General features: G+C 39.5%; 1 protein-coding gene across 6 annotated transcripts in view; it reads right to left on the bottom strand.

Annotated features, from left to right (window-relative positions):
• Positions 1-15,988, bottom strand: part of Dpp8 (dipeptidyl peptidase 8) — a 55,914-nt gene that overhangs the window by 30,864 nt on the left and 9,062 nt on the right. For all 6 annotated transcript variants that reach the window (XM_057766636.1, XM_057766635.1, XM_057766634.1 and 3 more), the window contains 4 exons: positions 12,984-13,152; positions 7,877-7,987; positions 5,346-5,474; positions 2,236-2,297 (listed from right to left, as the gene is read on the bottom strand). In XM_057766636.1, the coding sequence (XP_057622619.1) occupies positions 2,236-2,297; positions 5,346-5,474; positions 7,877-7,987; positions 12,984-13,152 (471 nt within the window). The remainder of the gene's footprint in view (positions 1-2,235; positions 2,298-5,345; positions 5,475-7,876; positions 7,988-12,983; positions 13,153-15,988) is intronic.

Here is a 15,988-nt window from a genome sequence, read left to right as displayed (position 1 = left end):
TGGAATTTGCTTTGTAGACGAGGTTGGAATTTGCTTTGTAGAGATCTGTGTGCTTCTACTTCCCATGTACTGGGATTAGAGAGTGCTGGGAAAGTTGTCAAAATCATAACCTTTTAAGAGAAAAAAAAAACACCCAAATACCCATCAACTGATGAATAGGTAAATAAAATGTGGTATACCACAGAAAGAAATAATCAACAGCAAAAAGAAATAATAGAGGCTGGGGAGATGGCTCAGTTGGTAAAGTATGTGCCTGACAAGCAAGAAGACGTGAGTTTGGATCTCCAGTACTCACATAAACAGCAAGCATAGCAGCACTGTGCTGTTTCAGCACTGGGGAAGCAGAAACAGGAGGAACCTTGTAGCTTGTTGGCTGGCCAGTCTAGCCAATCAGTGAGTTTCAGGTGCAGTGAGAGACTCTATCTCAAAAAGTAAAATGGAGGCTGGAAAAATGGCTCAGTAGTAAAGAGCACTGACCGCTCCTCCAAAGGACCAGTTCAATCTCCAGCACTCATGTGGCACTCATCATTGTACCTCCAGAGGATCTAAATGCCTTTTTCTAGCCACCAGACATATATGTGGTATACAAATATACAAGCAAAATACCCATACAGATAAAATTAAAATAAAGTGGAGATTGATCAAGAAAAACACCTGACACTGACTTTTGGCTCCCACACATATGCATTTACTGCTCCCACCCCAGCACATACATAAAAATAACAAGAATGAAGCACATGGGCTGGACATACAGCTCAGTAGCAGAAAGGTAGCAAGACTGGGACCCTTAGAGCTCTCTAGCAACACGTGAGGGCACACACAGACACACACACACAAGTACTAATCCATGATGCAGATGAACCTTGAAAGCATTAAGCAAAGAAGCCAGACAACATATTGTATGCCTAGAACTAGGGGATTATAGCTAAGGGGTGGGGTGTTCCTCTTTGCAGTAATAATAAGGCTCTAAAATGAACTCTGGCTGCCCGACTCTGTGATTATACAAAAAGTCACTGAATTTTAAACTTGAATGAACTGCACTGTATGCAAATGATATCTCGGTAAAGCTATGTTTTTTTAAAAAATCTAAAACCAGGCATAGTGGCCTATAACTTAAATCCCAACAGTCCAGTTGGGAGGCACTGGCAGGCTGATATCTGTGAGTTTGAGGCCAGCCTGGACAACAGAGTGAGTTCCATGGCAGTCAGGGCTACATAAAGAAAGCCTGTCAAAAAACCACCCTCCCCAGAAAAAAAGATTTTTTTTTGGTATGTGTATATGTGTATCTATATGTGTATATGTGTACTTGAGTGCAGGTACCTATGGAAATCAGAAGAGGATATCAGATCCTCTGAAGATGGAGTTATAGATGGTAGGAAGTTTCCTGATCTGGGTGCCAAGAATGGAATTTGGGTCTTCCACAAGAACATGCTCTTCTTAACTGAGAAGCCATCTCTCCAGTCTCCCACAAATCTGCATTTTAACTAATCTTGTGAGCATGTCCAAATGGAAAGCAGCAGTACAAGAGAAATATGAGTTATTCAACGCACCATAAATGTGATGCATACCCAACACAGAAGGTAAACACTTCTTTATGTTGATTGAACAATTAATAAAGACAAAGAGCAAAAACTATCTGCAAGGAGATAAAACATGTTTGTGTGGTGCATGCATATGTGCAGAGGCCAGATGACTTGTATTACCCCTCAGAATTTATTTCTTGAGACACAGTCTCTCACTGGTCTGGAGTTCAATAGGCAGGCTAAGCTAGCTGGCTGGAGAGCTCCAGTGATCTCTCTGTGTCCACCCCAGTGCTGGCATTATAAGCACATACTACAAAGGCCAGTTTTTTTTTTTTTTTTTCTTTTTCTTTTTGAGACAGGGTCCCTCTGTGTAGCCCTAGCTATCCTGGAAGTTGCTCTATAGACCAGGTTGGCCTCAAACTCACAGAGATCCACCTGCCTCTGCCTCCCAAGTATTGGAATTAAAGGTGTGTGCCACCACCGCCCGGCCTAACAGACAGCTTTTTAAATGTGGGTTCTGGGGATTTAACGTGGTTCTTACATAACCCTCCCCGCAGGCCTAATATGAGTGCTTTCAAGGAAGAAAATTAGGTCAACCAATAAATGACGAACCACAAATGTCTCAACAAGTTCAACAAGTTGACAAAAAGTGCACCAAAGAGCCTCCTACACCAGAAGGCAAAGCACGGAATGCTCAGTGCCTCACACTTACCCCTCCTTCAGCATCAACAAGGATCTCTGACATCTTGAAAGTGACCTTTGGGTTTGCTGTGCCTTTAGAAAGAAACATAAATGAATAATGTCCAGAATTACTCCAACCAACTTCTTCAGATCACTGTCCTACAGATTTTAGTTAAATTAGGAACATTGTATATAGTCAGGGCTTCATTGTGCAAAGGAGAACCTATTTCAAATTCATACCAGTAGCTAAGAGGAAAGAGGCTAAAACTAGAGTCAGTAGGAAAACAAAGGGAAGTTGTCTACTACTTTTGTAACTGAAATGTTGCAAACACAAAATGAACAAAACAAACACCACCTACTCATTAAGAACAAAATCACTTAAAAGTCCTTGACAGGGAAGCATACCTTCCTCCTGATTTCCTTGTACTGTGGGCTACCCATTTCCAAACACAATGAAAGACCAGAAGCTATATTTAATAAGCAAACAATCTTTACGAAGGCTGTTAATGATCAAGCTGACTATACATTTGAATGACTGTGGATTCGTTTATTTTTTTTGATTATGTAAAAAAAATTTTAAATTTTTTTCCATGATATTTATTGAGCTCTACATTTTTCTCTGCTCCCCTCCCTAACTCTCCCCTCCCTCCTTTAATCCTCCCCCAAGGTCCCCATGCTCCCAATTTACTCAGTAGATCTTGTCTTTTTATACTTTCTACTTCCCATGTAGATTTTATCTATGTAAGTCTCTCTTAGTCTCCTCATTGTGGTCTAAATTCTCTGGGATTGTGGTTTGTAGGCTTTTTTTGATTTATGTTTAAAAAACCACCTATGAGTGAGTACATGTGATAATTGTCTTTCTGAGTCTGGGTTACCTCACTCAAAATAATGTTTTCTAGTTCCATCCATTTTCCTGCAAAATTCAAACTGTTGTTATTTTTTTCTGCCGTGTAGTACTCCACTGTGCAAATATACCACTTTTTTTTTTTTAATCCATTCTTCGATTAAGGGGCATTTAGGTTGTTTCCAGGTTCTGGCTATGACAAACAAAGTTGCTATGAACATAGTTGAGCACATGTCCTTAGGGTACGATTGAGCATCCTTTGGATATATACCTAAAAGTGGTATTACTGGGTCTTGAGGAAGGTTTTTCCTAACTTTCTGAGAAATCACCACACTGACATTCAAAGGGGTTGTACCAGCTTGCATTCCCACCAGCAACGCAGACGTGTCCCCTTCTCCCCACAACCTCTTCAGCATAAGTTGTCATCAGTGTTTTTGATCTTGGCCATTCTTACAGGTGTTAGATGGAATCTCAGAGTTGTTTTGATTTGCATTTCTCTAATGATTAAAGATGTTGAGCATTTCCTTAAGTGTCTTTCAGCCATTTTAGATTCCTCTGTTGAAAGTTCTCTGTTTAGGTCTATACTCCATTTCTTTAAATTGGATTATGTGTTCTTTTTTTTTTTTTTTTTTTAAGATTTATTTATTATGTATACAACATTCTGCCTCCATGTATGCCCGCACGCCAGAAGAGGGCGCCAGATCTCATTACAGATGGCTGTGAGCCACCATGTGGTTGCTGGGAATTGAACTCAGGACCTCTGGAAGAGCAGCCAGTGCTCTTAACCTCTGAGCCATCTCTCCAGCCCTGGATTATGTGTTCTTTAGGTGACCAATTTCTTGAGTTCTTTGTATATTTTGGAGATCAGACCTCTGTCTAATGTGGGGTTAGTGAAGATCTTTTCCCATTCTGTAGGCTGTTCTTTTGTCTTATTGGCCATGTCCTTTGCTTTACAGAAGCTTTTCAGTTTCAGGAAGCCCCATTTATAAATTGTTTCTCTCAGTGTCTGTACTGCTGGGGTTATATTTAGGAATGGATCCCTGTGCCAATGCGTTCAAGTATACTTCCCACTTTCTCTTCTATAAGGTTCAATGTGGCTGGCTTTGGGTTGAGGTCTTGATCCATTTAGACTTGAGTTTTGTGCATGGTGATAGATATTGGTCTATTTTCATTTTTCTACATGTTGATATCCAGTTATGCCAGCACCACTTGTTAAATATGCTTTCTTTTTTCCATTTGATATTTTTTGCTTCTTTATCAAATATCAGGTGTTGGAAGATGTGTGGATGATACCCGGGTCTTCTATTCAGTTCCATTGGTCCTCCTGTCTGTTCTTATGCCAGTACCAGGCTGTTTTCAGTACTGTAGCTCTCTCTGTAGTAGAGTTTGAAGTCAGGGATTGTGATGCCTCCAGAAATTCTTTTATTGCCCAGGATTGTTTTGGCTATCCTAGGTTTTTTGCTTTTCCAAATGAAGTTGGGTACTGTTCTTTTGAGGTCTTTGAAGAATTTTGCTGGGATTTTGTTGGGCATTGTGTTGAATTTGTAGATTGCTTTCGGTAAGATTGTCATTTTTACTATATTAATTTTACCTACCCAAGAGCATGGGAGGTCCTTCCACTTTCTGGTGTCTTCTTCAATTTCTTTCTTCAAAGATTTATAGTTCTTGTCATACAAGTCTTCCACTTGTTTGGTTAGAGTTACTCTGAGATATTTTATGCTATTTGTGGCTATTGTGAACGGTGTTAATTCTCTGATTTCTTCCTCAGCCCTTTTATCATCTGTGTACAGGAGGGCTACTGATTTTTTTGAGTTAATCTTGTAACATTGCTGAAAGTGTTTATGAGTTCCTTGGTAGAATTTTTGGGATCACTTATATAAACAATCATATCATCAGCAAACAGTGAGAGTTTGACTTCTTCTTTTCCAATTTGTATCCCCTTGATCTCCCTTTGGTGTCTTATTGCTCTAGCTAGGACCTCAAAAACTATATTGAATAGGTATGGAGAGAGTGGACAACCTTGTCTTGTTTCTGATTTCATTTCTCTCCATTTAGTTTGATGTTGGCTGTTGACTTGCTGTATATCGCCTTAATTATGTTTAGGTATGTTCCTTGTATCCCTGCTCTCTCCATGGTTTTTGATTTTAGAGACAAGATCTCATCTTGCATCCTAGGCTGGCCTGGAACTCAACAACCCTCCTACTGCCATAGACTTTCAAGCACTGACTGGGACTACAGGCATGAGCCACCACACCTAGAGGAGGAAATGAATAAATAACAACAGTGGAATGTAGTACCTGTTTTAGGATAACGGAATGAATCTGCCCTTCTTGTTTCCAACATGGGAGATGTAACATGAATAATTTCCACCTCGGATTCATCGTTTTCTTCATAGAGAATTCTAAGAATTTTACCACCACTAGGAGCTTAAAAGGAATTTAGGTATTGGAAATTTAGAATAATTATTTCAGAATACTCATCATTCACTATTCCCTCTAAAACTAGGTTTTGAACTGAAGGAAATAATTCATGCATAAGATAGAGCACCATTATGAATTAGTGGTGCTAGAGGTTGAACTCAGGTCCTTGAACATGATAGGCTAGTACTTCACCACTGAGCTGTACTCCTGGGCTATGATTTTTGTCTCAAAATAAAAAATTTAATTATATTTATTTATTCACTCGTATGTGTATGTGTGTGTGTATGTAAGTCTTATTAGTGATTTACAGCTAAAAGTCTGATAACTTCTTTTTTCTTTTTTTAGTTTTTTAAGACTGAATATTTCATTAATGGAACATGAAAAATATTTATTTAAAAATCATATCTGAGATTTGGACATTTCATTTTAAAATATAATTTTTCCAGTTATACAGGACAAGATGTGACATAAATTATTCAACACAACTAAATTCTTTAGCATTTTCTAGAAAATGTTATAAATTTAATAAATAATTCCTTAAGGAGGGATGCATGTGGAAGTCAGAGGACAAGTTTATTTTCTTCTTTTTTTTTAACATTTATTTATTTATATTTCATGTGCATTGGTATATTTGCCCACATGTTTGTCTGTGTGAGGGTGTCAAATCTTGCAGTTATAGACAGTTGTTAGCTGCTGTGTGGGTAATGGGAATTGAACCCGGGTCCTCTGGAAGAGCAGTCAGTGCTCTTAATTGCTGAGGCATCTCTCCAGTTCCCAGAGGACAAGTTTTGAGAGTCAGTTCCCTCCTTATACCATGTGGGTCCCATGGAACAAAATCAGGTTACTGGGCAGCGGCAAGTGCCTCTACCTGCTGAGCCAGCTTGCTGGACCCTGTGCTATGTTTTACACATGAAAACTTTCTTATCTTTACAACTGCAGGATGACTTCCAAGTCCCTTTTACTAGGACTTAAAGTTTACCCTTTTGGGAGGGGAAAAAAGATATGTGTATGTGTATACACACACATATATACACCTATACAAACAGGGAAAACATTTTGAAGAATTTTGGCATGATAAAACCTAGTATTTCCTATAAAATGCTGAGTTAGTTGTATAATTATGGGAAATGTTTGCATTATAAAATAAAAGTCTAAATCTAAGACATGGATTAAAATACATATTTTTCATTGTCCTCTAAAGAAATGTTCAGGTGCCAGGTGGGCGGTGGTGGCCCACAACTTTAATCCCAGCACTTGGAAGGAGAGGCAGGCAGATCTTTATAAATTCAAGGCCAGTCTCACCTACAGAGCAAGTTCCAGGACAGCCAGGATTACACAGAGTGACTATATCTTGAAAACACAAAAGAAATGTTCAGCTTGCTAGCTGTAAACCAATAGTGATGCCATAAGATCTATTAATGAGTCCTAACCAGCACTTAAGAACACCTGCTGTGCCGGGCGGTGGTGGCGCACGCCTTTAATCCCAGCACTCGGGAGGCAGAGGCAGGCGGATCTCTGTGAGTTCGAGACCAGCCTGGTCTACAAGAGCTAGTTCCAGGACAGGCTCCAAAACCACAGAGAAACCCTGTCTCGAAAAACCAAAAAAAAAAAAAAAAAAAAGAACACCTGCTGCTCTTCCAGAGGACTCAGCTGGGTCCCCAGCACTCATGTAGCAGCTCACAATCAACTGTAACTCCACTTCCTAGGATCGGATACTTTCTGGTCATTGCAGGCACAGCACACACATGGCATACTTATATACATGTAGATTTCCAATTTTGTCTATAACATAAGTCCACTTTATATTAGGCCACATATGACTGTAAGTGAATTTCCACTGGACTGTGGTTAGGCAGTGGGCCACTGTTTTAAGCCCCTCATACTCATTCACACATACTCATCTGTTCACATAAATGCTACTCAATCCTCTCCCCCCCTTTATTTTTTGGTTTTTCAAGACAGGGCTTCTCTATATAATAGCCCTAGCTGTCCTGGAGCTAGCTCTGGTAGACCAGGCTGGCCTTGAACACAGAGATCTGCCTGCCTCTGCCGCCTCCCAAGTGCTAGGATTAAAGGCGTGTGCCACCACTGCCCAGCTTCAATCACATGTGTTTAACAGCAAGTCATTAGTGCAGATCCTGTCATAATGCTGCTTTGATCTTACAGACCAGCTTTCTAGCTGAAAAACTGGCAAGCAGCACCTGAGGTACTGAGGCAGAGTATAACTCTCTACTAGAGTTCACGAGGGGGATAAGGCCTATATTTTCTAAATAGTTACTAGTAAGGTCTAATCTTCATCACTTTTTCATGTATTGTCCCAGCTTTATGCTCTGTACACTCAGCCAATCGACAGTCAAAACCTTTAATCCTTAGAGTGACCTGTAACAAACTACTTTAAACTTGCTTACTTCTTTGAGCTTGTGGACACCACCAGTAGCCAGAATATCTATCAAATTCTTCTTGAAGAACAAAGGTAGCAACTCCAGCTGATCTGGGATCCTCTTCCATGTTGGCTAGCTCTGGACAAACAAAACAGGCAAAATTATTCTCCAAACTTTTTTTTTCTTTTACAATAGGACAAAGCAAAATGATTCCATCACTTCTAAAGAGTTTCGAAAGCTGGCCCGCTGGCCAGGCGATGGTAGTGCATGCCTTTAATCCCAGCACTCAGGAGGTGGAGGCAGGCGGATCTCTGTGAGTTAGAGGCTAGCCTGGTCTATGAATCGAGTTCCAGGATAGCCAGAGCTATTACACAGAGAGACCTGTCTTGAAAAACCAAAACTAAAAAAATCAAAAAACAAAAAATAAAACAAAACAAAACAAAAAAAGAAAAAGAAAAAGTAACTGATTATAGTGGTTAACTGTGGAGCCAGAGCCAGATTGAATTGAAGTCTGAGCCTCGTCATTTACCTATTGTACGACTTTGGGCAAATTGATTCACTCCATTATGACACGTCAGCATTTGCTTGGCTCTAGTACCCTCAGCACCAATAACTACCTAAACAAACAAATCACAAAGCCATCATTATGAAAAATTGGTATCATGGCAAAATGTTTACAGTATAATTTGAATGTGACTTGTTTTTAAAAATCATCAGTGTTTTGACATTTGTCAGTACTTAGTTCCTGTTTGTTAAGTAATAATGCATTGATACAATGGATTTTTTTTTTAAGACAGTGGGGTGGTTTGAATAAGAATGGTCCCCATAGTCTCATATGCTTGAATGCTTGGTCCCCAGTTAATGGAATGTTTTGGAAAAATTAGGAGGTGTGGTCTTATTGGAGGAGTATGTCACTGGGGGTGAGCCAGGCCCAGTCTCTCTCTGCCTGCTTGTCCCCACACGTCCTGTCACACTAAACATGGACTAATGCTCTGTAACTATAAGCAAGTTCCCAATTAAATGCTTCCTTTCCTAAGTTGCCTTGGTCATGGCATTTCATCACAGCTATAGAAGAGTAACTAAGACAGACAGGGTCTTGCTATGTGATAGGCCATGGCTGGCCCTAGAACTTACTATGTAGACCAAGCTAGCCTTCATCTTAAGAGACTGGGTGCCTCTGCCTCCTGAGTGCTGGGATTAAAGGTGTGGGTGATGTTGTGGCTCTTTCATCCATTCTTCTGCTGACATGTGGGCTGCTTTTGGTGACTGTGAATAAAGATGATGTGAATATTTATTCTTGCACAGTAATTTCCATGGGCATGTGCTTTCATTTTTTTTTTTTGAGTATCTTGGAGTGGAATGGCTAGTTAGTGGAGTGTATTTAACTGTGTGGGGATGCATTTTTATTATTCTACACTCTTACCAACAGTTGGTGTTCTCAATCTTCTCACTTTTGTTTGTTTAATTGGTGGGCAGTGATATATTATTATGATTTTATTTTCTGTTTTAAAGACAGGGTCTTGCTATGCTGCCCAGGCTAGTCTTGAAATGCACATAATCCTATTTTAGCCTCCTATGTGCTTGGATTATAGGCATATACTACCATGCCCAGCACAGGTAAGACTTAATTTTGTTTTCTCTTTCTTTCTTTCTTTCTTTCTTTCTTTCTTTCTTTCTTTCTTTCTTCCTTCCTTCCTTCCTTCCTTCCTTCCTTCCTTCCTTCCTTCCTTCCTTATTTATTTTCTGGACTGGGTTTCTCTTTGTAGCCCTGGTTGCCCCTGAACTCACTCTGTAAATTAGGCTGGCCTTGATCTGTGTGCCTCTGCCTCCCAAGTGCTGCAATTAAAGGAATGTGCTATTACGCCTGGCTTTAATTTGCCATTTTTGATCATCTGTATTCTACATTATGTGAAATGAATGTACAAGAACCAATACTCCCTTATTCAAAAACCGAGTCAGGTATTTGGAATTCAGAGACTCTTCCTACAGTGCACATCTATGATGTGTTGTGTAACAACAGCAGCAGCACACAGATAAGCTGTAATCTAATACCCCAACATTCCAGCAGCAAACTAAAGGGAAAGCACGCTGAGCAGGCAGGGCAAATGTTATAAATACTCTCAAGCGAGTTCAGGTCAGATTTTACTACCAAATGAGTTTCAGACCCAAGATAATGACAACAATGTGTTCAGAGCTTTCTGAAACAAGGAATTAGTAAAAGAGCCAGGATCAGTGACGGGTTTCTAGCATCCTTCAATTGCTTTAAACTACACTTCAACTTTCTATCTATTCTGTTCTTCTTTAAATGTGAGGACAGGTACCACTGTTGTTTGTATTTCTGCTACTTATTACAAGTTACTTACTAACTGGATAACTGGTATCACCTTGTCTTCCCAGTAGAGGGTAACTGAGGGCAGGAACCAGTACTTTTAAATTCCTCTGTCATATTGAGCAGAGAATAAACACATATGCACCTGACAGACCAAATTCATTTTCTCAGATGGGCTTTCATCCCACCCTACTGTGATTAGCACACAGTTGACCATGTTCCCTCCCTCCATCTCTTTCTATCTAAGCAGACAATTCTCAGCCCTTACTATGCTTCAGTCATAATTCTAAACACTGCACAAAAATTAACTTGTTAAGGCCTCCTGGAAATCCTGTGATTATACTCAGCTGATTCACATTTTTACATATGTAGAAACCAAGAGATATATTAATTAATTTGATGAGGTCAGAATTAACTCAGAGGGCCTGGTTCTGTTTCATTCTATATTCTCTTAACCACTACACTAATAATAGAAAACAATAAATATACCACATATCTACATGAATAGTAAAGAAAAAAGTAAAAACTATAATATCCTCCGGAATTCCAGTACTTTCTACTTTAAATTCTACCAATCTTCACAAATTCTCTGAGGAAAACAGTTTTGTTTTTTTTTTTAATTTTTTATTGACTTTTATTGAGCTCTACATTTTTCTCTGCTCCCCTCCCTGCCTCCCCCCCACCCGCCCCTTCAACCCTCTCCCAAGATTCCCATGCTTTCAATTTACTCAGGAGATCTTGTCTTTTTCTACTTCCTGAGGAAAACAATTTTACAAAAGAAAGCCAGGCAATTGTCTGCTTCCAATAGCAAACCTGGAAGGCAGAAGCAGACAGATCTCTAGAGTTCAAGGTCGGCCTGGTCTATGTAGTGAGTTCTGTCTGAGACAACCAGGGCTAACAAAGAGAAAAAGAAAGCCTGAATTAAAAAAAAAAAAAAAAAAAAAAAAAAAAAAAAAAAAAGACTTTAAAATGCCTTATTTTCTGACAGTTTTTGTGAGAGCTTTTAGTCTCAGTCTCAAATACAGTAAGTGGTGTATAGTGATCAGTATTTGTTGACAGGATGAGAAAGGGCTTCAATTTTCAAGACTTGTGACTTCAGTGATGACAGCTGCCAAGCTCTGGTGTCACGGCCTGTAGCACCCAAACCCTTTATGACAGTACAACCAGAACAACCTGGCTCATCTGCTGAAGACTCCTCCATTGATCCTCACCAGTACTGGACAACTGAGTGCTTCCAGCTCCTCACAAAGGCCACAGCACCTTTCAGAATAAGACTTTTCTCACACAGTTCGCTTTCTGGAATACTTTGCTAACATACAGACATCACTTAAGGTCAGTTACAATGATCTCTCAAAAGTCTTCCCCAAACACTGCTTCTCTTGGTGCTCTACAGTAGTCCTCATTTGACCTACTCTGTGTTGCTGATTGTTTATTTAGTTGCTTGATGGTCAGCATCACCTTATTCGATCTGTACCCTTGCCACAGTTCTCCTTTAGAACCACTTAAAGGTTGGTTCCCTTAAGATCCTGTTCAAATACCACAAGTTGCAAATGCTTAAGTCTTTTTATATAAAACACTATAGTGTTTCCGCAGAACCCAAGTGCATCCTCTCATGCAGACTTTAATAAGATTACTGACTTACACTGTAGACAATGTAATCAGTTATTTCACTGCATTGCTTAGGGAATGACCAATAATAATATCACAAAATGCATGTGTCCATTACAAACACAGCTATCACGGGCCTAACTGCACATAATATATGAATGAGAAGTATAGCAAATGACCCAGCAATGCAGAGACAGTGAGGATGGAGAAAATGCTGGGAAGCTATAGGAAGGCCTTCATTCTCATACATCACTTCCTCTTTGTGAACTCAGTCCAGCAATCAATCTATGACAAATTCAAGTTCTACCTTTTGAAACTTTTTAATTTTGTTGTTGTTTTTGAGACAGGGTTTCTCTGTGTAGTTCTAGCTGTCCTGGAGCTCCCTTTGTAGACGAGGCTGGCCTCAAACTCAGAGATCCACCTGTTTCTGCCTCCCAGGTGCTGGAATTAGAGGCATCACTGTGTGGCTGTTGTTTTTTGAGACATCATTGAACTTGTATTCCTAATGCCTCAGACTCCATTTGTCACTCAATAAAGCCTACTTAAATAATATTTCCACAATGCACATGGTTCTTTCACATTCCTTTTTTTTTTTTTTTTTTTTTTTTTTACTATAAAACAGTAGCTAAATAGGCTCTCCAAAATGGGGAGATTGTTTTTCAGGCAATATCTAATAATGTGGAACTGGTTTTTCTGTCTGTATCTGCCAAACAAGTCCAATTTTCTTAATTAAAATTTCACTTAATGAGAAAGGGGGCAGGCTAGAAGAACAAGAGATGCATTGCGGTACTTAAAAAGTGCTGAGAAGCCGAGCGGTGGTGGCACACGCCTTTAATCCCAGCACTTGGGAGGCAGAGGCAGGTGGATCTCTGTGAGTTCGAGTCCAGCCTGGTCTACAAGAGCTAGTTCCAGGACAGACTCCAAAACCACAGAGAAACCCTGCCTCGAAAAACAAAACAAAACAAAACAAAAAACAACAACAACAACAACAAAAAAAAAAGTGCTGAGAAGAGAGTGGCATTATCTAAGGGGTGCGGACCATGTATTCTCTATCCTTCTCCATATCTTCCAATTTTTAAACATCTGAACTCAAAAAATAAAAATCACCTGGTTTGCATTAATTTCCAATGGAAGTAAAATCAAAACCAGCTTTCCACACACAAATCAGCAAATCCAGGCTGCAAAGCTCTGACTTACCATTGTGCACATAGGTGATCCTCCGTTCTTCCCTGGTTACGAGGTTCGAGATCCAGATATCGTTGCTGTGAATGAAAGCTATCCAGTCTGGGTCAGCAGGGCATAATTTTGGATCCATTCGTATATTGGGACAACTAGTTTCCACTAGATTGGGCTGTAAAGGTTGTTGCTAGAAAAGCCAACAACATTTTAAGGTAAGTTATCAGGTTGACAAATACAAGTTTGTTTTCCTATAAGATCGATGGCCTTTCTAACTAAAATGTCCAAAACAGCTACATCCCAGAAAAAAATATATACTTTCAATTGGTTTAAGTTATTCATGGCTCCTTTTGAAACGATGAATGGAAAAGCTTAGAGTAATAGAGAATAAATACTGCATTGCACACTAAGACAGTGTAAGAGTATTTTAGGAAGTCTGCTGCTCAGCCTGTTTAAAGGTTATTATCTGTTGAATGTTTTTTTTTTTTTTAATTTTTTTTTTCCCCGAGATAAGGTTTCTCTGTGTAGTCTTGGCTGTCCTAAAACTCACTCTGTTGACCAGGCTGGCCTCAAACTCATAGAGATTCACTTGCCTCTGCTTCCTAAGTGTTTGGATTAAAGGTGTGTTCTTCCACCACCACGAAGCTTGAACCTTTTTTTTTTTTAAATATTTATTTAAGGGGGCTAGAGAGATGGCTCAGAGGTCTGCAGACATACATGCAGATAGAACACTATATACATATAAATCTTTTTAAAAAATATTTATTTATTTATTTATTATGTATACAATGTTTTGTCTGTGCGTATGCCTGAAGGCCAGAAGAGGGCACCAGACCTCATTACAGATGGTTGTGAGCCACCATGTGGTTGCTGGGAATTGAACTCAGGACCTTTGGAAGAGCAGGCAATGCTCTTAACCACTGAACCATCTCTCCAGCCCCCATAAATCTTTTTTAAAAAAATTTTTAAAAATCTTTAAAATTTTAAAAAATCCTTTAAAAAAAGATTTTTATTTATTTATTTATTTATTTAGTATACAGTTTTCTGCCTACATGCCAGAAAAGGGCACCAGATCTCAATACAGGTGGTTGTGGGCCACCATGTGGTTGCTGGGAACTGAACTCAGGACCTCTGGAAGAGCAGTCAGTGCTCTTAACCTCTGAGCCATTTCTCTAGGCCCCAAACATTTTTTTGAGACAGGGTGTCAAGCCCGGCAGTGGTGGCGCACACCTTTAATCCCAGCACTCGGGAGGCAGAGGCAGGCGGATCTCTGTGAGTTCGAGACCAGCCTGGTCTACAAGAGACAGGGTGTCACTATAGCCTTTAGCTAGTCTGGAACTCATTAAGTAGACCAGACAGAGATCCACTGCTTCTGCTTCCTGAGTGCTGGAAGTAAGGGCATCTGCCATTATGTCTGGCTTGTTGAACAGTCTCAAACACAATTTCGAACATATTATTAAACATTTAAAAATTAATTTTACCAATAAAAATAAATTTGCTTATAAAAAAAGAAAAAAATGTAAAATGAGGCATGGTAAGATGTCTCAGCAGGTAAAGGCTCCTGTTATTCAGACCAACAACCCGAGATCAGACCCTGGGTCCTACAAGGTGCAATAAGAGAAAAGAGTACTGCAATTTGTCCTCTGACCTACATATACACCCTGTGGCATGCATGCATACACACATACACACCAAATAAATAAATAAACAAACAAACAAGAAAATAAATAAATAAATAAACGGAGAATCTTAACTTTTTAAAAAGTTTTATTTTCTTTTTTTTTTCTTTTTTTTTTTTGGTTTTTCGAGACAGGGTTTCTCTGTGGTTTTGGAGCCTATACTGGAACTAGCTCTTGTAGACCAGGCTGGTCTCGAACTCACAGAGATCCGCCTGCCTCTGCCTCCCGAGTGCTGGGATTAAAGGCATGCGCCACCACCGACCAGCAAAAAGTTTTATTTTCATGTTATGTATATGGGTGTGTTGTCTGCATGCATGTCTGTGTACCACATATGTGACTGGTGCCTGATAAGGCCAGAAATGGGCATTATTTCGCCTGGAATTAGGGTTGAAGGCCATTGTGAGCTGTCATGTGGGTTCTGGGAATTGAACCTGGGCTCTCTGGGAGAACATCCAGTGCTCTTAACCACTGAGTCATCTCTCCAGCCCTTCCAAAAATTTTAGTGAAATGATAGCTAAGACCAATAAAATTCTACCAAAAGCATAGCTTCAATAGTTCATAAAGAATTACTTTGAATAAAACCAAACATAAATTCATCTATTAAAATAATTAGCTTTTCAGGGAAACAAAAAAGATAAAACACCTTGATAATAACTTTCAAGATCTCCCTTAGCACTTATAGAAAATGAAAATTAATGTCATTTTCTGTATCTCTCAACACAGAAAAGATTTTGAGCATTTTAAAATTTCTACCTTGGGGCTGAAGAACATACACTGCTCTCGCTGAGAAAGCTTGTTTAATTCCCAGCATGCATGTCAGACAGCACACAACTGCCTCCAACTCCAGCTCCAGGATCTCTACCTCTAGCCTACGAGAGCACCTGCACTCACACACCCCTCCCCAGGACACATATACTGAAAACAAAGTAAATTTTTAAAAAATGTATCTTTAGATCATTGGAAAAAAATAACCTTTATAAAATTTTTATTTTTATCTCTTTTTTGGTTATTGGAGTCAGGGTTTCTCTGTGTAACAGCTTTGGTTGTCCTGGAGTTCACTTTGTAGACCTGGCCAGTCTTGAACTCACAGAGATCCCTGCCTCCTGACTGCTGGGATTGAAGGCATGCAACACCACTGCCCAGTTATTTTAATTTTAATTATGTGTGTCTCTCTATGTTTATGCATATGTGAGTACAGGTACCTGTAGAAGCCAGGGAATCCCCTAGAGCTGGAGTTAGAGGCAGCTGGGCGATGCCTGATATAGATGCTGGGAACTGAACTGCCATTTTTCCAGTGCCCATCTGTTTTTCATTTGTTTGTTTAAGATTTTATTTTTATTTAATGTG

Source organism: Chionomys nivalis, chromosome 4, assembly GCF_950005125.1.
Source record: "Chionomys nivalis chromosome 4, mChiNiv1.1, whole genome shotgun sequence".
Taxonomy (NCBI): Eukaryota; Metazoa; Chordata; class Mammalia; order Rodentia; family Cricetidae; genus Chionomys; species Chionomys nivalis.
This window is presented reverse-complemented; position numbering and strand designations above follow the sequence as displayed.